The following is a 24,749-nucleotide window of genomic DNA, read 5'->3' on the forward strand; positions in this document are numbered from 1 at the left end:
CTTTTCCTTCGGACCTGCCATTATTACTGTATGTCGAGGGTTTTGTTGTGTACCTGCGCTGTTTTGCACTCCCACGCTGTTTTGAGCACCCGCGCTGTTTTCTGCTTCCGCGCTGTTTTCAACACCCGCGCTGTTTTCTGCTTCCGCGCTGTTTTCAACACCCGCACTGTTTTCTGCTTCCGCGCTGTTGTCAACACCCGCGCAGTTTTCTGCGTCCGCGCTGTTTGGTGAAGAAGAGGGTTTGTCAACCGTAGCTGTCCGTTTCGAAAGTATATCTCGGACGAAGAGGTCACTCCACGCTCGTGCTCCTTCTGCACTCCGAGCCGTGCGAGTCGATCTGCTTCCGTCAGGATTCTCTTCCCATGGTGTATGCAGGTTCAGAAACTCCTCCCTCGCTTCTTCCACCAAATCAAGCCGTTGTCGAGTCTCCTTCAACAATCCTTCCGCACTCTTGCTTTCGTCGGAAATCTTCTGAAACCTCCTTCGACGCTCTATCTGCTGAGCCAAAATTAAATTTTCCTGCGCAACGCGTATGTCATCTTTTTGCTTTAACTTACTCTTGTCTTTGTTCAACTGATTCGGCATTTAATTCATCTTCGCCTGCCTGCGTGCCAGATCCATCGGGCAACGGCACCAAATGTTTACTGTATGGATTAATTAAGCAACGCACACCGAAAATCGATACGAACACCGAACAGCAAATAGCAGAACTTCTATTATTATTTGCATAGGCCAACAGTACATTATGCTTTCCTCCTATGATATCATCCGTACAATGCTTCCCGAAGGGGTTATAAATACTTTCCGACGAACCTTCCCGAAGGTATCTGTCGGCCAAGTACATTATACCTGTTACAAACTATTTTACCCGTCGGCTATATAACAATACTTCTACCGAAGGGACCCGTCGGCCGATACACAATTTCTACCGACGACATGCAGCACCATTTGTATACTGTTCTAGATCAGAGAATATGAATATTTGTAAACTGTAAAAAACTTTGCCCCCTTTTACAGAGTTTGTGCTGCCTATATACAGCCAAAAGGACGTGGATGAAACAGACTACTAATTTAATTCTTGCAAGTCTAAAAACAGCTTGTGAATGACAACTGTATTGGCCCTATTGCCCAGAATACATCATTTACAAAACAACTAGTATTATCAGTAAAACACTTTTCTTTAAATTCTTAACCAACTCAACAATAAGGGAAGAAATATCTAGCTAGGCCCCAATTCACTAGGTCAGTTTACATCATTCTCCCTTCTTTTGCAAAATTTGAAATTATTGGTGCAAAGCCTAGCTTATTTGACAACAATCTTCAAAAAGAACACAAAGAAGTTTAATAAGAACCCAATAATTACATCTCTCTTTCCTAGTGATGCAGGATTGCCTTTTCTGCAATATGCTATTGCATCAAACATCTGGTAAGAATTAAGACTAGATAGTAGAAATATCTTTTTGACCCAAGGAATAAGACAATGGATTGCACTTCCATCAAATTAGATGCCTCCTTGATTTTCAACACTTTTTCTTCTTTCGCTCCCAACTACTTGTTGGACCATAATTTGTTGTTCTCTTCAACACATCCTCTTTCTCTTTCTCCAACTTCTTATGGTCTTAAACCCATTACTAGTGGTCCTCCTCCACTGAAAGAATCGTGGCTCTTCTCATTCCTTGTCCAACCCTCTATTGCTCTTACACCTAAATATTAGAAACACAAATTTTAGAGAATCGCGGATGCTTCCTCCTTCATATGACAAATGTTTATACCTTTTCTTTTTCCTTATTCTCATTTCTTCACCAAGAAAGAGATGAGCTTCTTCTCTCTTTTCATTGAGTATGAGAATTTTCAAGACATTCCTTAAGCTTCTCTTTGTTAGTTGTGTTCTCTAGGACCATAAAGACTTCATCACCTATGGGGTTCCTCAAGATCTCCATTTCTACTGCAGATTCATCAATAATGTGGATTGCTTCCATTGCTAAAACATCTTTAGCCTCCTATTGCAATAGGCAGCTAGGCTACATATCTCTGTATTGCAGTCTCAAAACTCAATATTTTAGCATTGCAATTTAACATTTTCCCTTTCTTTGGTGAAGCGCAACTTGGCATTGCCATCCCACTCATCCTCTTTTATCTCCATCCCATTTATCTATTCTCTCTCTCTCAAAATCTTCACAAAGCACTTTTAAGGGTCTTCCGTTCACTAACAATTATGCTAACTTGTCAAGGGATTTGATCTCTCCCTTTCTAATAATTCTGTTCGTTGGCTAATCCTAGAATCTATGGATTCCCTTTCTGAAAAACACTCTTGCTCATAATGGAAGCATTTATCCTTGTCATTCTTCTTTGCATTCTCATAGCCCTTCAAGTCGCTAACAAAGACTTCATCACCTATGGGGTTCCTCAAGATCTCCATTTCTACTGCAGATTCATCAATAACGTGGATTGCTTCCATTGCTAAAACATCTTTAGCCTCCTATTGCAATAGGCAGCTAGGCTACATATCTCTGTATTGCAGTCCCAAAACTCTATATTTTTGCATTGCGATTTAACCTTTTCCCTTTCTTTGGTGAAGTGCAACTTGGCATTGCCATCCCACTCATCCTCTTTTATCTCCATCCCATTTATCTATTCTCTCTCTCTCAAAATCTTCACAAAGCACTTTTAAGGGTCTTCCGTTCACTAACAATTATGCTAACTTGTCAAGGGATTTGATCTCTCCCTTTCTAATAATTCTGTTCCTTGGCTAATCCTAGAATCTATGGATTCCCTTTCTGAAAAATGCTCTTGCTCATAATGGAAGCATTTATCCTTGTCATTCTTCTTTGCATTCTCATAGCCCTTCAAGTCGCTAACAAAGACTTCATCACCTATGGGGTTCCTCAAGATCTCCATTTCTACTGCAGATTCATCAATAACGTGGATTGCTTCCATTGCTAAAACATCTTTAGCCTCCTATTGCAATAGGCAGCTAGGCTACATATCTCTGTATTGCAGTCCCAAAACTCTATATTTTTGCATTGCGATTTAACCTTTTCCCTTTCTTTGGTGAAGTGCAACTTGGCATTGCCATCCCACTCATCCTCTTTTATCTCCATCCCATTTATCTATTCTCTCTCTCTCAAAATCTTCACAAAGCACTTTTAAGGGTCTTCCGTTCACTAACAATTATGCTAACTTGTCAAGGGGTTTGATCTCTCCATTTCTAATAATTCTGTTCCTTGGCTAATCCTAGAATCTATGGATTCCCTTTCTGAAAAAAGCTCTTGCTCATAATGGAAGCATTTATCCTTTCCATTCTTCTTTGCATTCTCATAACCCTTCAAGTTGCTACAATTTACATTTTTGTTTTCTTTCCTACTGTTGCATGCCTCATACTAGTACACCATCTACTGTAACTCCTCCAACTCAAATTCTAATTTTTGTAACTCCTCTTTGTTAGTCTGTTGTTTGCTTCTGCCTCTGCCTGTCTTATTTTTTCTTTCATTCTGGTCTTTTTAACACAGTGACACAACTCTATCTTTGCATCCATAACCATATTAGCATCCGCCCTTTAAACTATAGAGAAAATTTCTCAGAAACTCTCCATTCCTTGCATCTTTAGATGCTTTGATACCAAATTGATGCATACACTTCACTGTCCCTGCATGTTGATCTCTACAACAATACTCAGTTCCAGAGAACTATTACTTGAGACAGTAAGCAGTATTGAAACAGAACATGAGAGAGAAGAAAAATTATATTAGTTTCATTCAATAAAATAACACAACAGTTCTTTTAATTCATTTTCTATTCCTGCAGTTTGCACTCAGCTCTAGATACAGAAACAAGCATACCAAATAGTAAAGAACCATGGGAGGGAAATTAAGATAGACAAAACAAATAATACATATATACTCTAGTGAAAGAGCAGAAATCATGAAAAGATCTTCACCAGATAATCCATGTAAAATAACACCATTTGTATTTTATTTTAGACCATAAAGTAGAAATATTTATAAACTGTCAAACAAATTCACTATCGTTTGCAAAGCATGTGCTGCCTGCCTATATACAACCAAAAGGCCATACAAGAAAAAAAAACTAATTTAACTCTCTCAAATCTAAAATTAGCTGGTGGATGATGACAATAAACGTCTTATCCCCCAAAACTAGAGAAGTTACAAACAACTGCTATTATTAGCGAGAGAATTTCCCAATAATCCTTAGGAAACACAACAATAGGGAAAGAAACATCTAGCTAACCCCTAATTCAGGAGAGAATTGATTTATATCATAAACTGACACCTTTTTACTGTTATCCCAAAATGAAAATAGAGTTTACTGAGTAACCTCAGCACTAAGAGGAGAAGAAAGGAACTTTTCAGCACCCACAACTGGAACAGAAGAACCTGTTTTATCTTCTATTTTTAAAGAACTGCCAACTGGGATAGTGACATCTATAGCAGCAGTAGCAACAAATCTTTGTGATATACCAGGAATAGAACCAACACTACCAGCTACTTGAGATAAACTTCCCAGATCAATGAAAAAATTCAAAGAGACCAGCTACATCATTGACACTTGAAGGAACTTGATCCCTTTGAGGACAAAAATGAATAAAAGCCAGATCAAAAGGAATTGAAACATCGTCACTTTCAACTACCACAATTGTCATGCTGCTGCCAACCATCATTGTTAAAAAGAGCTTACCTGCATTGACTCCCCACAAAGAACCCTGATCGTTATAAACATTAGCATTGCCTTCAACAAAATTCCTTATATTCACCATTCTTTTTACGTTCCTGTAAAGCAATTTTATTGACCAACACAGAACTTCTCTTTCTTTGAAAAGCCAAAGAGCACACTAACTAAAAAGCTTCATTATCTCTAGCAATTCATAGAAACCAAAATATCTCTGAAGACATAATAAGTCACAGAATCACAAGAGACTTATCACTTTTAGTCTATAAAAAGAACAGTCAGTTTCCCCAAACAGGATATTGTGCTAGAAAATTGCACTTCCACCTAAAGACTTTTCCAAAGGGAGAAAATAGTTCCGCACCAATTTGACAAATGGGCACTCAATAAGCAAATGATCAATAGACTCATTACCCCCACAAGTTACAACAACGCAAGGACTTAGACCCAGATGAAGCATTATATCCCTCCAACAAGTTTGTTAATTAGAAGCAACCACCTCCAGAAAGATACTTTTGGTACAATGCTACTAGATCAAACTCTTTTTAACCTTTTAAACTGAACACACTCAGGATCATGAAGGCCCCAAATTTCTTATAAAATAAGGAAAATTTAGATGTAACTATTTTGCTAAACACCTGATCTTAGAACCCTTGTTTGAAATTTTTTTTGCAACTATCTCACCAAGTAATCCCGGGCCTTGCACCAGCATGTGCAACAGCATTACATTTGCTTACACCATTTAGCTTAGATACCTTATTTAAAATCTGGATCCAACTATTTTCTGAAGAAGTATGGATCTTGCATCCATTGTATGCACGATCAAGATTAGAACACCATTACACTTTGAAGCCATGTTTGGGGGTTTTTGGTGTCGAATTAACAAAGAAATGCAACTAATACATTATTGCCAAATTTTCTTGTGCCGTCAATCTTAAAGCACTTGAGGCTTATAACCCATGTTCGTAGATCTTCCAAACTCGTGTAGAATTTATACAACATGACATCTTTCAACAAGAACATAATGAAATTATGAAATTTGGTGGCCATATCTACAGAGGTTTTAGTTTCTATTTCTCCAAATCTGAATAGTACTTGCACGAAGCATGCACACTGCTACCAAATTCACCAGTGGCATGTCCTTGTCATCTTGAAATGTGTGCAAAACTTAACATACACCATCAAGTGTAGAATATCTTCCAGCTATTAGCCACAATGATGGAGGGTGAAAATCCCTCTCAAACCACAGACAGTGCAAGCCACACAATTGACTTGACTTAAATCTAAAATAACTTAGAAACCACAAGGAAATTTCAATAGGAAGCTTGAATCTTATGTTCTATTGATAATAGTGAATAGAAATTACAACCAAGTTGCTCTAAATTTACAATGCTTTCAGCCCTATAGGCACATGCACTAATCTGAAATCTGATATGATTCAGAACTTACCTGATGTGAAATCGGTAAAGAGCAAGAGGAAGCTACAAGGAATTCATCCCACACTTGAGCTACAACTGCACTCCAAACTTTGTTGTTCAACTGGCAACTGTTAAACTGAATACTCCTATTCCTGTCTTAAATCTTGTGAAATGTGATGCCATGAATAGCTCCCTCTTTTGCATTGAATTTTGTCATATTGTTGTACAAGTCCACATCAACTTCCACCAATGAAAAAACAACATAAATCATTAAAAAAAATTCAGTTTTTCTCCAATACCACATCCAAATAAGGAGGCCACTATAAAACTATACATAAAATACAAGATGCTCCATAAGTATTATGAAATGTCCCTTTTCTGATTTTATATGATATTTCAAGCCTCTAATTAGATCTTTAAAATCAAACAACCAATATTTCAAAGATCCACCAATTTCTCAATAAACCCCAAATCGGGTATGCCGGAAATAGTGACAAAAACTTCACAGCTTCACATATTATTAATAAATTTGAAAATGGACATCTTTTACAGAAATTTCAGCAGCATAACAGCCTACAAAATGACATTTTCAGATCTGTATAACATTTACACAACAGCTCCCAAACAGAGGACAAAAACAATGCTCATCAAGCTCCCGAAAACAACACAAAATAGTCGGAAACACCACAAGAGCACTGATAATCTATCATAGAAGTATAATCATAACCAAATACATATATTCAGCTCTATTTTAACATCTAAATGTCTGATATACAGCAGCAACCCAAACTGATATGAAATACTCAACCGAAAACACCAAACTCTTACAAAAAACACACCCGAAAATCCACAAATCTGCACTGTTCAGCACAAAGGCAAACTCTGCATGAGCATGCACATGGAATGGCTTTAAACTCCCGTCTTTAGCCTTCCTAGAAATCTGCAAACTCCCGTTCTTGGGTCTCCTTCTCCACAGGTTTGACAGCCTCTGAAGAACAACAATGAAATGAGCAAAAATCAAGTTCTGGCGTGAGCCTAAAATGCCTCCAAACCCCTTAAAAGAGGGCATAACCCTAACTCACGTCCAAGAGGGGTTAAGAAAACATATTTTAATAATAATTTTCATTTATTAGTCCATTCGCTTCCAAAGATTATCCCCTTTTTCTAAAACTTCGCCTTTTTGGGCCTGCTTGCCTTAGCAAAGATTATTATTTTTAATTATTTGAAAAGGGGAAATGACAAGTCCTCCCCTCCCAAATATTGCTTTTCCTCAAGCAATGGCTGAACAATAAACCAATCAATCCACCTGGATCCCAAATGTAGTCATGAACTATACTACTGCCAATTAACACAGGCTCATGCAATATCCTCTGCAATATGACCAAGAGGAATCCATAATCAAACTGACAATTACAGCTCAACCAAACTCCAAAATCACCATTGCCATAGTCAGAAACCCATGAGACACAAACTCTTAGAACATCAGAACCCAAGTAAAGTGGACAAATCAAACTGCCAACACAGTAAATACCATCAACGCATCCCACTAGCCTATACGGAATGTACAATCCAACTCTGCAAGAATGGTGAACGCTCTCGAATGAAATTGTACCAAGTATGGAGAATCCACACACTGTACCAAAGAAACGTGAATCGGAATCGGATCGAAATCGGCAAGGCCGAATCGAATCGTGAATCGGTAATGAATCGGCGATGAATCGGCAAATTTGAAAAAACCCTTTAAATTTAAAGATTTTAACAATTTAAAACTTATTTCATGCACCCTTTATTGAATATAACTTAAGCACACTATAACATCATCAAATAGAAGTTAAAACTTAACATACATAAACATGGAACATAAAATCCATCATATACGTAACTATGTTATCTAAAATGTAAATTGTAGGCTAGCTGAAGTAAATAGAAATCAAATGATCATAATGATTTAAATCATAGAATGTATGTAAGATGATCCATAAGACATCAAATCATAAATTTATGTAAGAATCTAAGATGAAGATCCATGAAAGTTTGAAACATATGTCTATCAATGATTCAGTATCAATATCTGTAAACAAAATATAAAAACAAGGCTCCAGCTCAAGCCTCAGGCTCATAGTCATCATCATCCTCAACATCATCCTCAAGCTCGGCTACAGCCTCAGCCTCAGCCTCTGAGTATCCAGTCTGCCTAGTAGCAAGGCGTCTAATGTAGGTCCTAGAGGACTGTCGAGCCATATCTCCCGCATATAAGATGGGCTCACGAATGTCGCTAGGGCCTGTGTCTGTGCGTGCATGTGTGCGTCTACCAATGCCTGAAGAATGTGCTCTAGCTGCCTCAGCCTCTATATCCATCTGGTCAATCCACGTACGGTCTTTCTCAGTGAAGACTGGATCTACAACCTCTGTGAGCCACTCTGATTCTGGATCAATCTCCTCTAGAATGATCGGAGAGGAGTCAATGCCCAAAATCTATCTGATCCTAAGACGGAGGTTGTAATGAACGAAGACAAGATCATTCAACCTCTGCACTGTCAACTTGTTTCTCCTCTTCGAGTGGATGTGCTCGAACATGGACCAACTACGCTCACATCCAGAAGCGCTGCTTGGCTGACTCAGAATACGAATGACAATTTTTTGAAGTTTTGGGGTTGTGGCCCCAAACATTTGCCACCATCTATCTGAAATAAGGGAAAATAAAAATAATTAGTCTCATTTACAAATTACAAATTACAAGTTAACTCTAAAATTACATAATCAACTTTAAGTTTAGAATCTAGATTCATGAACATTGAATATATTATTTAATTTTTACCTGGCTGTATTGTTTCCCAAGCATCTATGGCTACCCTGCTAGAGAAAAGTGGCCCTTCTTTATTATTGAACTTATCAAGCTCAATAATTGCAACACTGCTATCCTCATTAGTACTCAACCTCTGGATCATTGTATATAATCTGGTGAGAACCTCCTCATCCGCCTTGAAGTCAGGACGGAAACAAAATGCTGAATTCAAAAAGTAAGCTGCTGCATGGATGGGTCTGTGGAGCTGATTCTGCCATCTCCTATCAATGATGTCCCAAATAGGGGCATACTTCTCCTGCACTCCTGCATACTGAGCTCTAATGGCCTCCTTGGCCCTATCCATGCCCTCATATATGTAGCCCATAGAGGGCTTCTCCCCATCAACAGTTCGTAGGAGAGATACAAGGGGCTCAGTGGCCTACATATAAAGTAAAACAAAAATTTGAGTCAAAACTTAAACATAGAATAATTCAATAATATAACTTAAGGTAAAACTAAATCATTAAACAATTAGCATAGTAAACTGTAAAATATTAAATGTTAAATTGCAATAAAATTACCTTAAGGATTTCTCTAGCAGGTTTCCAAAAACCATCATCATCAAATATGCAATCCACCACATCTATCCCTGCAGTGGTCGTAGCATAGGAAGATGAAATCCATTCCCGCCCAACAAACATGCTCCTCAAATCATCCCTTGATGTCAACAAGGACTGCAAGGTGATGAAATTCGAGGCAAACCTCGTGATCCCTGGACGAGCTAACTCTTTGTCTCCTGTGTACTTCCTCATTGTGCTAAGGACAAATGAATGATTATAAATAAACTTGCATATGTTTTTTGCCCTTTCCACACATGACTTGACCCACTCAAATTTGCCAATTTCCTCCAACATGAGGTCAAGGCAGTGTGCTGCACAAGGGGACCAAAATATAGTGGGGTGCCTCTCCATCAAAAGTTTGCCTACAACAATTTTAAGATAATTAGAAATTCAAATTTCAAACATGTTAGAACTTAGGAAACTTAGAAATTCTAAGTTAGAATTAGAAAAAGTTCAAAATTCAAATAAATTTATTTTCAAAACTTAAAAAGTTAAAAGTTTACCTGCAGCAACATAACTTGTTGCATTATCCATCACCACTTGCACCACATGTTGTTCCCCCACCTCTGCTATAACTTCCTCAATAACCTCGCATAAGTATGTGGTGTTTTTTACATGAGCAGAAGCATCAATGGATTTGAGGAACATGGTATATCCTACAAGTAACAAAACAACGAATTATAATTACTATTAGCAATCAACAAATCAAAATTTGAAATAGTCAATCACGATTCAAAATTATGTATGTAGGAAAGTAGAATGATCAATCACCTCCACAAGATACAAGAAAATTGAGGAGTGTTCTTCCCCTCCTATCTGTCCAACCATCAGTCATGATGGTGCAACCTTTTTCGATCCACTCCTTTCGATTGTCCTCAAGCTCATGCCTCATATCCTCAACCATTTCCTCTAGGAGGTATCCACTCAACTCAGCCTCAGTTGGGGCTTTAAACCCCGAACCACAAATGGTAATTGCATCTATCATGTTCTGCCAATAAGGAGTCCTGTCAAAAATAGATAATGATATTGATTAGAAATTTAGATGTCAAAAACTAAAATCATAAAACAAGTAGATATAATTAAAGTTTTACTTTTACTTTTAACTTTAACTTTGAAGATAACAAAGAAAAAAGAATCAATTACCTAGCTGCAATAAATGGAATGTTGCAAAAGTACCATAATTTGCAAATCTCTTTTCTGGCAGCATCATGAATCTCCTTGTTCAAACCCATGCCCTCAAGCGTGAGTTGGGAGCCAGGAGTAGTGCGGGGCACAAAGTAACTATCCATTCTATTTTTTCGCACTCTAGGCCGCAATAGGTTGGTGTTGGACTCTGTCTCAGTATGAGATTGACTACCACTAACACTCACATGAGCACTAGCACTAGGATGAAAAGGAGGCCTAGAAGAACCCTCTCCAACACAACCTACGGATGCGGAAGCTGATGCAGATGCACTTGCAGATGTAGATGCGGTTGCGGATGTGGGAGCACGGGAGCCAATACCTCTTAACCCTTCAAGTTGCATTTTCTTAGTCAACTTGTCTTGTTCAATTTTTTCTAATGCCACTAAACAAGAGCGTTTTGCCTCAGCGGTTTGATGAGTGCAAACTGTGACATCATGGCCAGGTATGCTGGCAATGTGGTATTTCAATCTATGGATACCTCCCGAATTTATTTTTTCTTTGCAAAATATACATTTTGTTTGATATTTGGTTCTCCCAGGAAACTCTTCATTATATTTCCAACATTCATCTTTTTTACCCATTGTGGAAATTGGAAAATGAAAGCAAAGGGCTGCTGCAATAAAAAAATTCATGTAAAAAATCAAAGTTTGCAACTAATAAACAAAAACTACAAAACAACAAACCCTAGTTTGCAATTTAGTAAAAATAAAAAACATTCAAGATTTGCAAATGAACACTAAAAAAATTTAACAAAAAATGCATACTACACTAACATGCAAAAAAAAACCAACACTTACCTCTTGCAAATGAGTTGAGGAGTGTTGATATTGACTCCTTAATGCTCCCAATGCAATTTATGGCCTCCCCAAATGGACTTCTGATCTCTTTGGTGCTCTTCCTTCTTGCCAGTTGGAAACCTATGGATTCTCTTTTCTCTTCTTCTGTCTCACTCTTCCTCTCTTCTACTCATACTAAGCAAATAGAAGGCTCTTTAGGGTTATAACAAAGAGGAAAGTCAACTTAGAAAGCAAATAAAACATGTGTTTTTTTTTTAAAATTGAACTTTCTATCCTTGCTGCCGCGGCCGATTTTTGGAGATTCACGATGGCGATTTTGGCAATTTTTGCCATGAATCGCCGATTTTGGCGATTCAGGCGATTCACAGGAAAAAATCGCCACCAGCGATTTCTGATTCCAAAAAAATCAGGAGCCATGAATCTTATCGCGATTTCGGCGATTTCATGGCGATTTTTGGAACTATGCACTGTACAACTCCTGCAGTCAACACAACTCTGCAAATCACCAGCCACAGTCTCATAACCATAACTTCCATGCACTACTGATGGTGAAAAGACATGACTAGATAAAGAGCGAGAAATGGAACCCAAACCAAATTTGCCATGAACAAGTGATATAGCCCACTGTGACTGACCACCAGCTAAGTCAGGAGATGTCATAGCCAAAGGAGTAGAATCAGTAACAACAACTGCTGAAGCATCACTCCCAAACTCCTGCTCTAAGTCATGTATTATCAAGCTGTCAACTATAGAACCTATTGCCATGTCATGCCCATCACAACTCTCATCTCGAGGCGTCAAACCGTCCCATAACTGATGACAAGCACTAGGAACCAAAGTACATCTCTGTATCATCATCTCATCAACATGGTCATCAAAGGTAAATTGATGAGCATACCTCACAGTGTAGTGCTGATAGAATGCGCCAATCTCAGTCGGTGGCTGAGACTGCAATCCAGATGAAACTAACTGCAATCGATCACTAACCAAGTTGGAATTGACTACTACCTCCGAAGACATTGCCAAGGGAGTAATATTAAAAGCAGGAACCATGCCAACTGTCGGCTCACCAACATCACACATGATCTTTGATACAACATCTCTAGTCTCTGTGCCATTAGTACTAGAGGCCACCACCATGTCAGGCATACCACAACAATTTGTTGCAGCACCCAACTCAACTAAACTTGACTCTAGTGGGAACGAACCCGATATGCCAATGTTAGTATCAAGGATGGATGCATCCCCATCTCCACTGTCTCTGACAATCTCAACCATGGACATCCTCAGATCACTAGACACCACAGCTTGTGACTGTACAGAATCTGGTAAAGATTGCAGTCGCTCCAACTCCACGGTCTCCTTAGTCAAATGAAACTGTGACTCCTCGAAAGCCAACTGTGTACTCTCAAGAATCTCAGAAGTCACCTCGAGTTGCTAAGTAAGCTCACTCACCTCATCTTCCTTGGCCAATAATGCATCATATGCTGTACTCCCCCACTCCGTAAGATAATCTCTGTCGGCTACCAACTGCATATAATTCTGTCTCAAAATCCAAATAGCCTCCCATAAAGAGTGGATCTCTGTCAAGGAAAGATAACTGCCTTCCTACTCATCACTAGTAGGAGAACCCCATCCATAAACTGCTAACAACTGACGAGTAGCATAGAAATGGTGGCAAGTGATAGCAATGTCTCGCTCACTAACTCTCAACTGATTAGACACATGATGGCACTGGCTAGATTGTCTCCTACAAACCTCCTCTGATGCACTCTCTAAAGGAGTATCCTCAAAGTTACTAGTCTCTAGAGTATTACCATCCATATCTTGTGAATCAACTCCAAAGCTCATATCAACATACGGAGTATCAAAAATTGTAACACTGCTGTCCAACTCCTTTGTACCAAAAGAAACTGCCAAGGAAACTAAGTCTTCAAAACTGCCCACTACATCCTCCTGGATGTCATCAATGCCAATATGATCCTGGGACTCATCTATACACACTGCCAAATATGAAAGATCATCAACACATTCCAACAAGTATGGTCGACTAGATATATGAACAAAGCCCAACACCGATGTATAAAAACTAATACCAACATCAGACAAGCTGCTAGCACAAGAAAAGACAACACTGTGCAATCTGCTAATCAAATCCATGATAGCACCCAAACAAACACTGCTACCAAAAAGTGTTAAAGATCTCCAATCAACTGAATCCCAAATGCCAATATAACAATCTCGAGTCCATATCCGTAAACTAGAATCATTTGGTAACTCAAGCAAACTCCTCACCTGAGTAATATGACCAATACCAACTAACTCCACATACTTGTCATGATGGGATAATGAAGTCACAATACTGTCTTTGTTCACTTTCAGTTGGCTAGACAAATCATGTGAAGTACTACCAGCCTCAACCTCATGTGATGAAGCATCTAACTGTGCCTGGTACTCTTTCTCAGCAAATTCATGAATGCTCAATGTCTGCTCATCTCTACCAGGTATCTCACCATCATGCACAACAACATCCTCATAATCATCATCTGAACCCACTACGCTGTAGTTACTGCCTGTTGTAACTATACCATCCTGAATACCTATGACATCACCCTTTGATGACCTGTATACAATTGTCTCAATTTGAGTATCAAGTTGACCATTACTATCAATCTGCGTAATATCCTTTCTCACTACCTCCTGTGGTGGAGTAGAATCTGAGACCTCTACCTGGCTACAAGCTAGTTTCTCAAACTCCTCATGCAAGTTCTTGGTAATTGTGTCATCTGCCCTATGAGAAAAACTGCCAAATAGAAATCCAGTCAACTTATCCACCTTAGCTGGGTCAGATAGCATGTCATTCATCATACGGTGGTGCTTAACCAACTGTTCAGACATGTCATGGCTTATTTTCCTAAGTTTATTTCGAATGTCTAAATAACCATCCTTTCTACTGTTCTGACTCTAGATATCAATTGTCCAAGATCGTGTCCTCTGAGACTCTGTACTATACCTGTCCATTCTAGATAAAGTAGAGAGTAACTCCAATATGTTATAACTTCTTCAAACACCAAGAATCTTTATACTTCAGTTGTTTGACATTTTGTCAAACACTTTGCAAACAAGGGGTCGTATGACTGATATAATTTTTTAGATTGCTGCAAGGACTCTTGTTTCGATTTGCATCAAAGAGAATGCTTACAAAAAGACTCCAGATTGTCTAAACAATAACTTAACATGAATGTGCAACTAATTTGGCAATATTCAATACAAATATGAGACTTAAACTACTTGCAATATGCAGCTACAACTAGTAATTATGACAAATACCTTGGATGTCTTAGAAGAATTTCTTTGCCATCTCATCTGGATCAGCCATACTTTTTCCTTCCTTGGATTTTGTACTTTTACTTTCAACTGGAGGTTTGATCAAACTTTCTTTATTCTTTTCTCATTGCAAATATCCCTTTTCTCTTTCACTTAGTTGCATGCAACCATAAATTTTGTCATGCAGCTGATTAGAAGCAACATGCAACCACCAAATTCACCAAGAACTAACATGCAAATGATTAGAAGTAGCATGCAACCATAGATTTTGACATACAGCTGATTAGAAGCAATATGCAACCACCAAATTCATCAAGAACTAACATGCAAATGATTAGAAGTAGCATGCAACCATAAATTTTGACATGCAACTGATTAGAAGCAACATGCAACCATAAATTATGACATGCAAAATTTGGGTGGTTGTCAAAACTAACATGCAAACTTCTACAAACCCTCAGGCTGGCAAGATCATAGCTCTGATACCACTGAAATGTCCCTTTTCTGATTTTTTATGATATTTCAAGCCTCTAATTAGATCTTTAAAATCAAACAACCAATATTTCAAAAATCCACCAATTTCTCAATAAACCCCAAATTGGGTATGCCGAAAATAGTGCCAAAAACTTCACAGCTTCACATATTATTAATAAATATAAAAATGGACATCTTTTACAGAAATTTTAGTAGCATAACAGCCTACAAAATGACATTTCCATATCTATATAACATTTACACAATAGCTCCCAAACAGAGGACAAAAACAATGCTCATCGAGCTCCCGAAAACAACACAAAATAGCCGAAAACACCACAAAAGCACTGATAATCTATCATAGAAGTATAATCATGACCAAATACATATATTCAAATCTATTTTAACATTTAAATGTCTAATATACAGTAGCAACCCAAACTGATATGAAATACTTAACCGAAAACACCAAACTCTTACAAAAAACACACCCAAAAATCCACAAATCTGCACTGTTCAGCACAAAGGAAAACTTTGCATGAGCATGCACATGGAATGGCTTTAAACTCCCGTCTTTAGCCTTCTTGGAAACCTGCAAACTCTCGTTCTTAGGTCTCCTTCTCCACAGGTTTGGCAGCCTCTGAAGAACAACAAAGAAATGAGCAAAAATCAAGTTCTGGCATGAGCTCAAAATGCCTCCAAACCCCTTAAAAGAGGGCATAACCCTAACTCACATCCAAAAGGGGTTAATAAAACATATTTTAATAATAATTTTTATTTATTAGTCCATTCGCTTCCAAAGATTATCCCCTTTTTCTGAAACTTCGCCTTTTTGGGCCTGCTTGCCTTAGCAAAGATTATTATTTTTAATTATTTGAAAAGGGGACATGACAAGTCACCAACCACCTCCTCTATAGCCAATCAAACTGGTCAACTATGACAGCTCCATAACTCCACAAGAATCTGTAGTAAGACATGCATTGCCTTTTTCCACCTAGGCACCCACTTGAAAAGAGATTCTTTTTAAAAATTAAAAAATGTAACATTTTAAAATGTTTATTATCCAAAAACAACCACCATTAATAGCCAAAATGGAAGATTTTCAAAATATCAATATACCAAGATTCAACGTGTGCCAAACTCTTATGTTGGGTTAAACCTTAGGACTTGGCCAAGTGATTAATCAAATATTTTAGGCCTTATTACATCAAATTTATTCACTAAAACATTTCAAACTAAAATATTGCAAAAGTTAAACATTTTTGGTTGATGCAAGATTGCTCTCACATCCTAGGATGCTCCTACATCACACAGAAATGGTAGGGAAAATTTTGTGAATGTGGATTCAAAAAATGGAGTTGAGTGTACCACCCTTTCAGATTGCAAGCAATCCTCAGAAAAATCTGTCACTGAAATTGGTATCTCTGATAATTTTTTCTTTCTCCTCTTCCAGCATCTAATTGAAATAAGCATCCTTCTCTGACAACTTTGTTCTACACTCAACCTCCTCAATGTAGAGTCAACTTCACCACAAACCAACCACCTCCTCCAAATGTATCTCACATTCTCCTCTAATCTTGTGGGACTCAACTCATCATAGTCTAACCAACCTCACCAATATATACCTAATTAAACTTTGCAACAACATACAAATCGTTCTTTACATACCAAACAAAATCGTTCTGAACTAACTCATCCATAACATGCAAATCATTGTTCCAAGTCTAATAAAATATGTATGAATTTTCTCTCTTGTTACAATCCCATCATACTCACATCCTTCTTCACAATGATATTCAGAAAAGTTAAAATTTCCCTTAGTTCCATTCACTGCTACAATTTCAAACTTTTCTTCAACATAATGTCACCATTTTTAATGTGTTCTAAAAGATTTTGCTTCTGCAAACTAATCTTCCACATTCAAAACAACATTGGAACATTAATCTTGAGATTCATGATCCACGTTCTCCAACAAGTATTCGATCTCTCTAGCTAGTGAATCTTCATCTTCACTACTTTAAAACAAAGAATCACTAAAAAATTCCTCTTTGACCTTCACATCTCATTCCTCAGTTTCAACTTTCTCAAAATGATTTATTTCTGCAACAACTTTCTCCATTCATACATTCTTTCCCAATCAAATGAAACAATAAAATTGGATTTTACCTCTATCTGTGAGACCCCACAGCAGTGCAGCAGTTTATTACAATAGTGACACTCCTCCAGTAGCTCACAAAGACAGTGCAAGGCTCATTTGCAGACATATCCTTCTGTGACCAAATTCTTCATGTATACAAAGGATTCCTAATCCTTTCCTTGGCACTTCTTTTTTCTTTTCTTCTTGTTTCTTGCTTGCTTTTCTTGGATACCATTTGATACTCCCACTTTTCTCTGTTATCTTGTTGTAAGCTCTCAGTCCCATAGACCCTTTTGTGGTCTTTTATTGGACACTAATATTATTATCTTATCTTATCTTATCTTATCCATACCTTTTGCTGCAACTTCTACTCCACCTGCAATAAGTTTATTCCATTCTTCTTCAATCTAAACTAGTAAATTGTCTTTCTCAACTTCATTTGTATCCTTTAAATAACTCTCTTTTGCTGCTGCAATCTTTTTGACCTCATTCTCTATGCCTTCTAATAGACATTCCTTAGCTTCAAGTTCATAAATTTCTTCAAATCCATCATTTTTCTCTTCTTCAATTTTGCATGCATGACACTGCTATATCTTCTTTCTTTCCTGCATTTATAATATTATCAGAATAAACAAATTCGCTATTACCTCTTTTATCCTCTAACTCCACTGCTAGTTCATTCACCTGCTACTTCAACTTTATAAATTATTCTCTTATCAATCTCTTGTTCTCTAATTTTCTCAAGGCCAGTAAGTTCTATTCCTCTCTCTTTTCCATACTGAAGGCCTCACAAAGTCTCAACAAAAATCCTCCTATCAAAACTTACAATTTAGTTGCAAATTGTCTCACATTCGGCGATCTATTTACAACATCAAGAACCTCTGCTCAACAAATACTTTAAGTAGTTCCTCTTGCAAGTTGCACATACATATGCAACAAACTCAAAGGCACACTCCGCCCTCAAGTCCTAATGCAAACTGCCTCACATTCAGTGCTTTGCCTGCACACTTAGGAACATTAGCTCCAATAGCACTTAGTGCAGGGGGAAAATCCCTCTCAAACTACATAAATTGCAAACCACTCAATTGAATTGACTTAAATTTGAAGTAACTTAGAAAGCACAAAGAGATTTCAACAGAAATTGAATCTTATGTTCTATTAATAATCTTGAAAAGAAATTACAACCAAGTTGCTCCAAATTTACAATGCTTTTTGCCTTATGGGCATATACACTAATATGAAAAATATCTGATGTAAAATCAGCAAAGAGCAAGAGGAAACTACAAGGAATCCATCCACCACTTGAGCCACAGCTGCACTCAAACTTTGTCCTTCAACTAGCAGCTGTTAAATGAATCCTCCAACTCCAATCTTATTAAATGTGATGTTGTTAATAACTCCCTTTTTTGCATTGAATGCTTTCATAATGCTGCACAAGTCCACCTCAACTTCCACCAATGAAAAATAGCATAAATCATTAATGCAAAATCAGATTTTCTCCGAATACCACATCCAAATAAGAAGGCTGCAAATACAAGATGTTCCATAAGTATTGTCACAAACCAGCTCTTCTAACAGCCAATCAATCTGTCAACTACGACAATTTCAGAAGTCCACAAGTATTTGCATTAAGGCATGCATTGCCACTTGTCACCTAGACTCCTTGTTGCAAAAAGATGCTTTGTAAACATATCAAATGTAATATTTTAAAATTTTACCATCACCAATAGCTAAAGTGAAAGATTTCAAGAATATGTCAAGAAGATGTTTTCAACATGTGTCCAAGTCCTATGCTAGATTAAACCTTAGGACTTGAGAAAATAATTCATCCAATATTTCAAGCCTTATAACATCAAATTTATTCACTAAAACATTTAAAACTAAAGTATCGTAAAAATCAAATAAATAAATTTGATTGATGCAAAATTGATCTGACATCCTAGGATGCTCTTGCATCACACATACACCATGTTGATGCAAGTTTTGTATCACTTACGTTAGTAATTGAATATTTGATAGGGAGTATCAAACATACAATTCCTCTCTTGAAAAGTTATTGCTCATGGGATATGAGAATAACTCCAATGTTCCTTACACTTGTGGATACTTACTCAGTTTTATTGAAGTGATTTTCTGGTAATCACGTAGGTGGCCTTACGTAAATTGTTGAGGATGACTTGGACTTTGGTGGGATGATGGAGATGGTGGTTCGGTGTGAATGCTAGATGATTTTGATGGGAAAGTGATGGTAGTGGAGGGTGAAAGGTTCTTACGATTGGTGTTCCTCTAACTCTCTTCTCCTAAATTCTAAGTCCTAAATTACTTGCTATCCTACTCCTACTGCTATGGATGGAAGACTAGCAAATGGATTGGGATCGAACCTAATGAAAGTTAACTAGTGGCTTCACTTTGATAGGTGCAATGATTCAAAAGAAAAGTAAACTAGTTTGCCATATAAGGCTTCTCAACAAGCCGCTAGGATGCTAGTGGTCTAGTATTGATCCCTATCAAACACCTACTATTGCTACCACACAACTACCCATCTACTTTACTTTTACTTAGCAACTTGAAATAGAATTTGTTTCAACAACTTGAAAAGAAATTTATTCTAACTATTTGGAAGTAGAAACCATGCAATAATACCAAAGGCCCTTAATCACCATACAAGTCACAACAATGAGAAAGAAATAACAAATTTTGGTATTATCTTATGCAACAATTTTCTCTGACCATTACAAATGAGAGCAAATAGCCTTTTATAGGGGCCGAAATTACAACTGACGATAGAGATCAAAAGAAAAACCAATGATCCAAATTGAATCCTAGAAACCCTAATTAGGGTTGCAACCCCATCGGCCAATGAGAAGATGCCACCTTGTCAATGGACCAATGAAAAAAGTGAAAAAGTGGCAACCAATGAGAAGGCACCACAATGGCAGCCAATCAGAAATAGACACTTAGTCCTATCCTAGAAGAAAGAGAAATTGCCACTTGGGCTTACATTAAATGATCTTCTAATATAACTCTCCCTTTTTCTTTCATTCTTTTAGCCAAGGCAATGAACCTAGCTAGCCTTTCATTAATTTCTTCCATGGGAGGACAAGATGTATGCTTTATCTTGAGCTCCACTGATTTCATCATGCTATTTGTTACTTGTAGTGTCTTCTCATGTTCCTTCTCATATTCTTTTGCATATCCAATAAAGGTGTTGAGAGAGGAAAGGGCGCCCAAATGTTTCTTCTTGATAGTAGCCTTTCCTAGCTCATCCAATCTTGATCCAAGTCTTGTCTCATTGATATCCTCTTCTCTGATGTCTCCAAAATCAAGTGTTGTTTCATTTTCACTCATCATGGTTGTAATGGAAGTGTCGATGCCTGGGCTGTGATGTGCAACCGCCTTCTGTATATCTTTCCTGCCAAGGGGGATTGTCCTTCCTTTAGTCTGTCTTTTAACTATATTATGTTTACTGTACCGATATTGGTATCGATTATTTGCCTCATTTTCGAAAAAAAAGTTGGTTTGGGCATCATATCCTCTTTCTCTTTCTTAGTGTCTGTTCCCTTAGGATTCTTGCTTGCACTACCATCCTCCATCTCGTCACCCTATTATGGGATGGTAAAGTGGTGGACAATGAATGTGAGAAGAACCAAGGGAGACAATGTCTAGACAAGAACAAGAGAGAGAAATCCGCTTAAGGACCTCTTTCAACTCTAAATAATTTGAAATTACTTTTACCAATAGCCAAGGGGGATTGTCCTTCCTTTAGTCTGTCTTTTACTTATATCATGTTTATTGTACCGACATTGGTATCGGTATTCATTTCATTTTTGAGAAGAAAGTTGTTTTGGGCATCATATCCTCTTTGTCTTTCTTAGTGTTTGTTCCCTTAGGATCCTTGCTTGCACTACCATCCTCCATCTCGTCGCCCTATTACGGGATGGTAAAGTGGTGGACAATGAATGCAAGAAGAACCAAGGGAAATAATGTCTATACAAGAACAAAAGAGAGAAATTAGCTTAAGGACCCCTTTCAACTCTAAATGATTTAAAGTTACCTCTACCAATAGCCGGATCGTCCTTTTAGAATTTAGGATCAGACTTTGAGAATTTCAAACCCCTTGCAAAACTTGAGGCTCTAATTGAAAAAAATCAGAATTTAGTGTTCTCGGAATTGTCCACCATTTGCCCAAAAAAAATCAGACCTTAGGTCACAATAATCTCCTCCAAACAAAATCGTTCAAATTAGGGCAAAAATTGTAGCCCCTTGCATAAAATCAATATTTTATCTTTCAAAAATTTTGGTTCCCACAAAATTTGCCAAGTAAGAAGACTGCAGATCTGCTCTTGCAAAAAAATCATCCAAGGAAAAATACCAATCCACCCTTGCAAAAATTGTCTAAGGAAGAAGAAATCAGCCCTTGCAAAAATTGTCCAAGGAAGAAGAAATCTGCCCTTAGCCAAAAATCGCCTAAACACCAAAGAAGAGTGAGGAAAATGAGGAGAAAAGGAGAAAGAGTTTCCTCTTATACCCAATTCCTATACTCTCCTTAGTTGGCCGACTGGGACACTCGGGGCAAGAAAAATATTAATTAGCACACAAGACATGGCCCCCAATTAAATGCTTAGCCCAAAATTAACTTTGCCAAGATGAAATTTACTTTTCTAAATTGCTAATTAGATCGAAATTGCAAAAATAAAGTAAATAATGCCTTGGAGATGCTAAATGTTTTCATTTAATAATGATTTAGTAATTAACACGTCATTAAAATTGGATTTTGGCTAGCCAAAAGCCATTTTTGCATATTAAATTACCAATTTCATTAAGTCTTAAAAAATTTCAAAGCAATTTTAATCCATTAAAGCCAATTTTTTGCAATTCAATTGAAATCGATTTTGCTAAGCAATTTTAGTTGTTAACACAAATAAATTTTTTTTCTAAAGTTTTAAAATTGATTTTGCAATTTGATTTCATCTTGACAAAATTAATTTTTTCACCAAAGAAATTCAAGAATTTCCAAAAAGTTCAAATCTAACAAAATTTTATTTTTTGAAAATTATCCAAATTTACACAATTATATCCAAATTTTCAAAAAAAATCATCTAAGTACGAAATTTACAATTTTATCCCACCAAGTGTTGTTCTTTGAAATTTGTTCGGCTTAAAGATGAAATTGGTTGTTTTGAAAAATCAAGTTGAAACCGGGTGAAAATAAACCTAGCCCTCTCCCTTCTGGGCTGAAGGTGTCCAAGATGTAAAATTTTCTAAATCGAAATTTTTTGGACAAGGTCAAAAAATTTGTTAAGGTGGTCCAGAAAAAAGGTCTCCAAAATTTTTTAGGCGATGGTGTGAGAACCTCACAACACACCATCATATTAAAATGTTCACTTTCATACTTGAAACACCTTTGGTTCATGTCACACAAAACTTTCCAAGGAATTCTAGGAAACATGTGACTGTCTAATTTGTGTGTGCCCTCAAAGTTTACAGTACCAATTGTAAGATTAGAAGCCATGTCCTCCACCCATCAATACAGGCATCGCCATCAAATTTGTATGTGCCGTAAAAGCTTACGATACCAAGTCTAAGATGAGATGCCATGTCCTAAAGCCAACACATTTACCATTAATACAATGGTACGTAAAGGATGATCACGTACTCAATACAGCTACCACTAACAATTTTACCACCATCAAGCTTTGAACACCGTTATGTTTATAAGTAAGAGGTCATGTTTTGAGAGTTTTAGATATCTATCAAGTCTTAAATCACGTTTAGTTATAAGCCCCGTGAGGGAGCTTCCAAAACTCTAATTCTTAGCATGTTAATCTTAAAGCATGTTTAGATTCACAATCATAGAGCATGGCTCCTACAGCAATATCAGGTATCATCAGACAGTAGTTCATGACCAGCAGATAGTACAAATAGATAGTGTTTAATTATTTTCTTGAATTGAATCTTAACCTCATTGATGTTTTCTTTTGTCTGTAGTTTCCTGCTCTGTATCAGCAGGGCCCTCGCAACGTATTCTTCAACTGGTCTCGTATCATTGGTTGGATGGCAAATGGAGTATACACGTCTCTCATAACATTTTTTCTCAATATATACATCTACAACGCTCAGGCATTCCGCGCTCAAGGTGCCACATCGGATCCCTCAAACATTGGAACCACCATGTACACATGTATCATATGGGCTGTCAACTGCCAGATTGCACTGGTCATAGCCCACTTCACATGGATCCAACACCTATTCATCTGGGGTAGCATATTTACCTGGTATGCATTTTTATACGTATATGGAGCTCTACCACCCACCATCTCAAATAACGCATTCCACGCCCTGACTGATATACTGGGACCTGCACCAATTTATTGGTTCATTACACTACTTGTAGCCATAACCTCTGTGCTTCCATACTTCACGCACATTACTTTACAAAGGATGCTTAACCCTTTGGATGATTGTGTTATTCAAGAGATTAAGCATTTTAAAAAGGATATCGAAGATACAGAGATGTGGTCTAGAGAACAAGAAAAGGCCAAGCAAGAGACTAGGGTTGGATTTTCAGTCAGAGTAGATGCTAAGATCAAACAATGGAAGGGACAGATACATCACAAACGGAAGACAATTTGTAATTCTGTTACAGGTAGCCCTTTGTTTTTTGGTGGTAGTACACTTCGGACTAGGTTTTGTGGCAATACAGATTCTGGGTCATAGCTACAAGATTGGCTTGTAATGCATTGCCACATTGGGCTCCATGCTTTGGAGAATGTTTTTGACGCCAGATCAGCTCCACATTATTTGATGATTAGCATCAATTCATTTTAGATTATTCTTTATCTAGTAGAAGTGCAACTGTTATTACCAAGGGCAGCGGCATTGCAATAAATTAGTTGGGGTTCTCAATGCAGAATTGTGTGCATGAGAACTCTTGTAATAATAAGATTAATTGGTGAAAGGGTTCTGTCGTTTTCATAGACGATATGAAAAAAAGGTACACCAGGCCAATTCATGCGAAAGAGAAACTCATGAAATAAAAATGAATAGTGAAAGAATTGAATACCCTGTTTTCAAACTGGTCTGTACCTATGTTACCAGAAACGACCACAACTATACGTTACAAACGACAATTTGAAAGGTTGCATGACAATTTTTGAGTATTTTTCCACCATAAATCTCAAATTTCTCATAATATTCTTGAGTAATAAATAACAAGGATTCATATCATTCTTTCTTGATTTATTAGATGGAAGCATACTTCCTAATCACTAGGAACTTTCATTCATTTTGAATTACATTATTTCAAAGTAAAAACATATGCAA

The 24,749-nt window shown here is 37.3% G+C and overlaps 1 protein-coding gene across 2 annotated transcripts in view; it reads left to right on the forward strand.

Moving 5' to 3' along the window:
* LOC149528398 (putative phospholipid-transporting ATPase 4) overlaps window positions 1-24,749 on the forward strand; it is a 69,066-nt gene that overhangs the window by 38,657 nt on the left and 5,660 nt on the right. Inside the window, exon 12 of one of the 2 annotated variants that reach the window (XM_089808499.1) lies at window positions 23,415-24,072. In XM_089808499.1, coding sequence (XP_089664625.1) covers window positions 23,415-24,072 — 658 coding nt within the window. Of the gene's footprint in view, window positions 1-23,414; window positions 24,217-24,749 lie in introns of those variants that run through there. The other variant, XM_089808498.1, reaches the window with a different exon arrangement.

Source organism: Cupressus sempervirens, chromosome 11 (assembly GCF_028749045.1).
Source record: "Cupressus sempervirens isolate cs-2001-9-10 chromosome 11, ASM2874904v1, whole genome shotgun sequence".
NCBI classification, from domain to species: domain Eukaryota; kingdom Viridiplantae; phylum Streptophyta; class Pinopsida; order Cupressales; family Cupressaceae; genus Cupressus; species Cupressus sempervirens.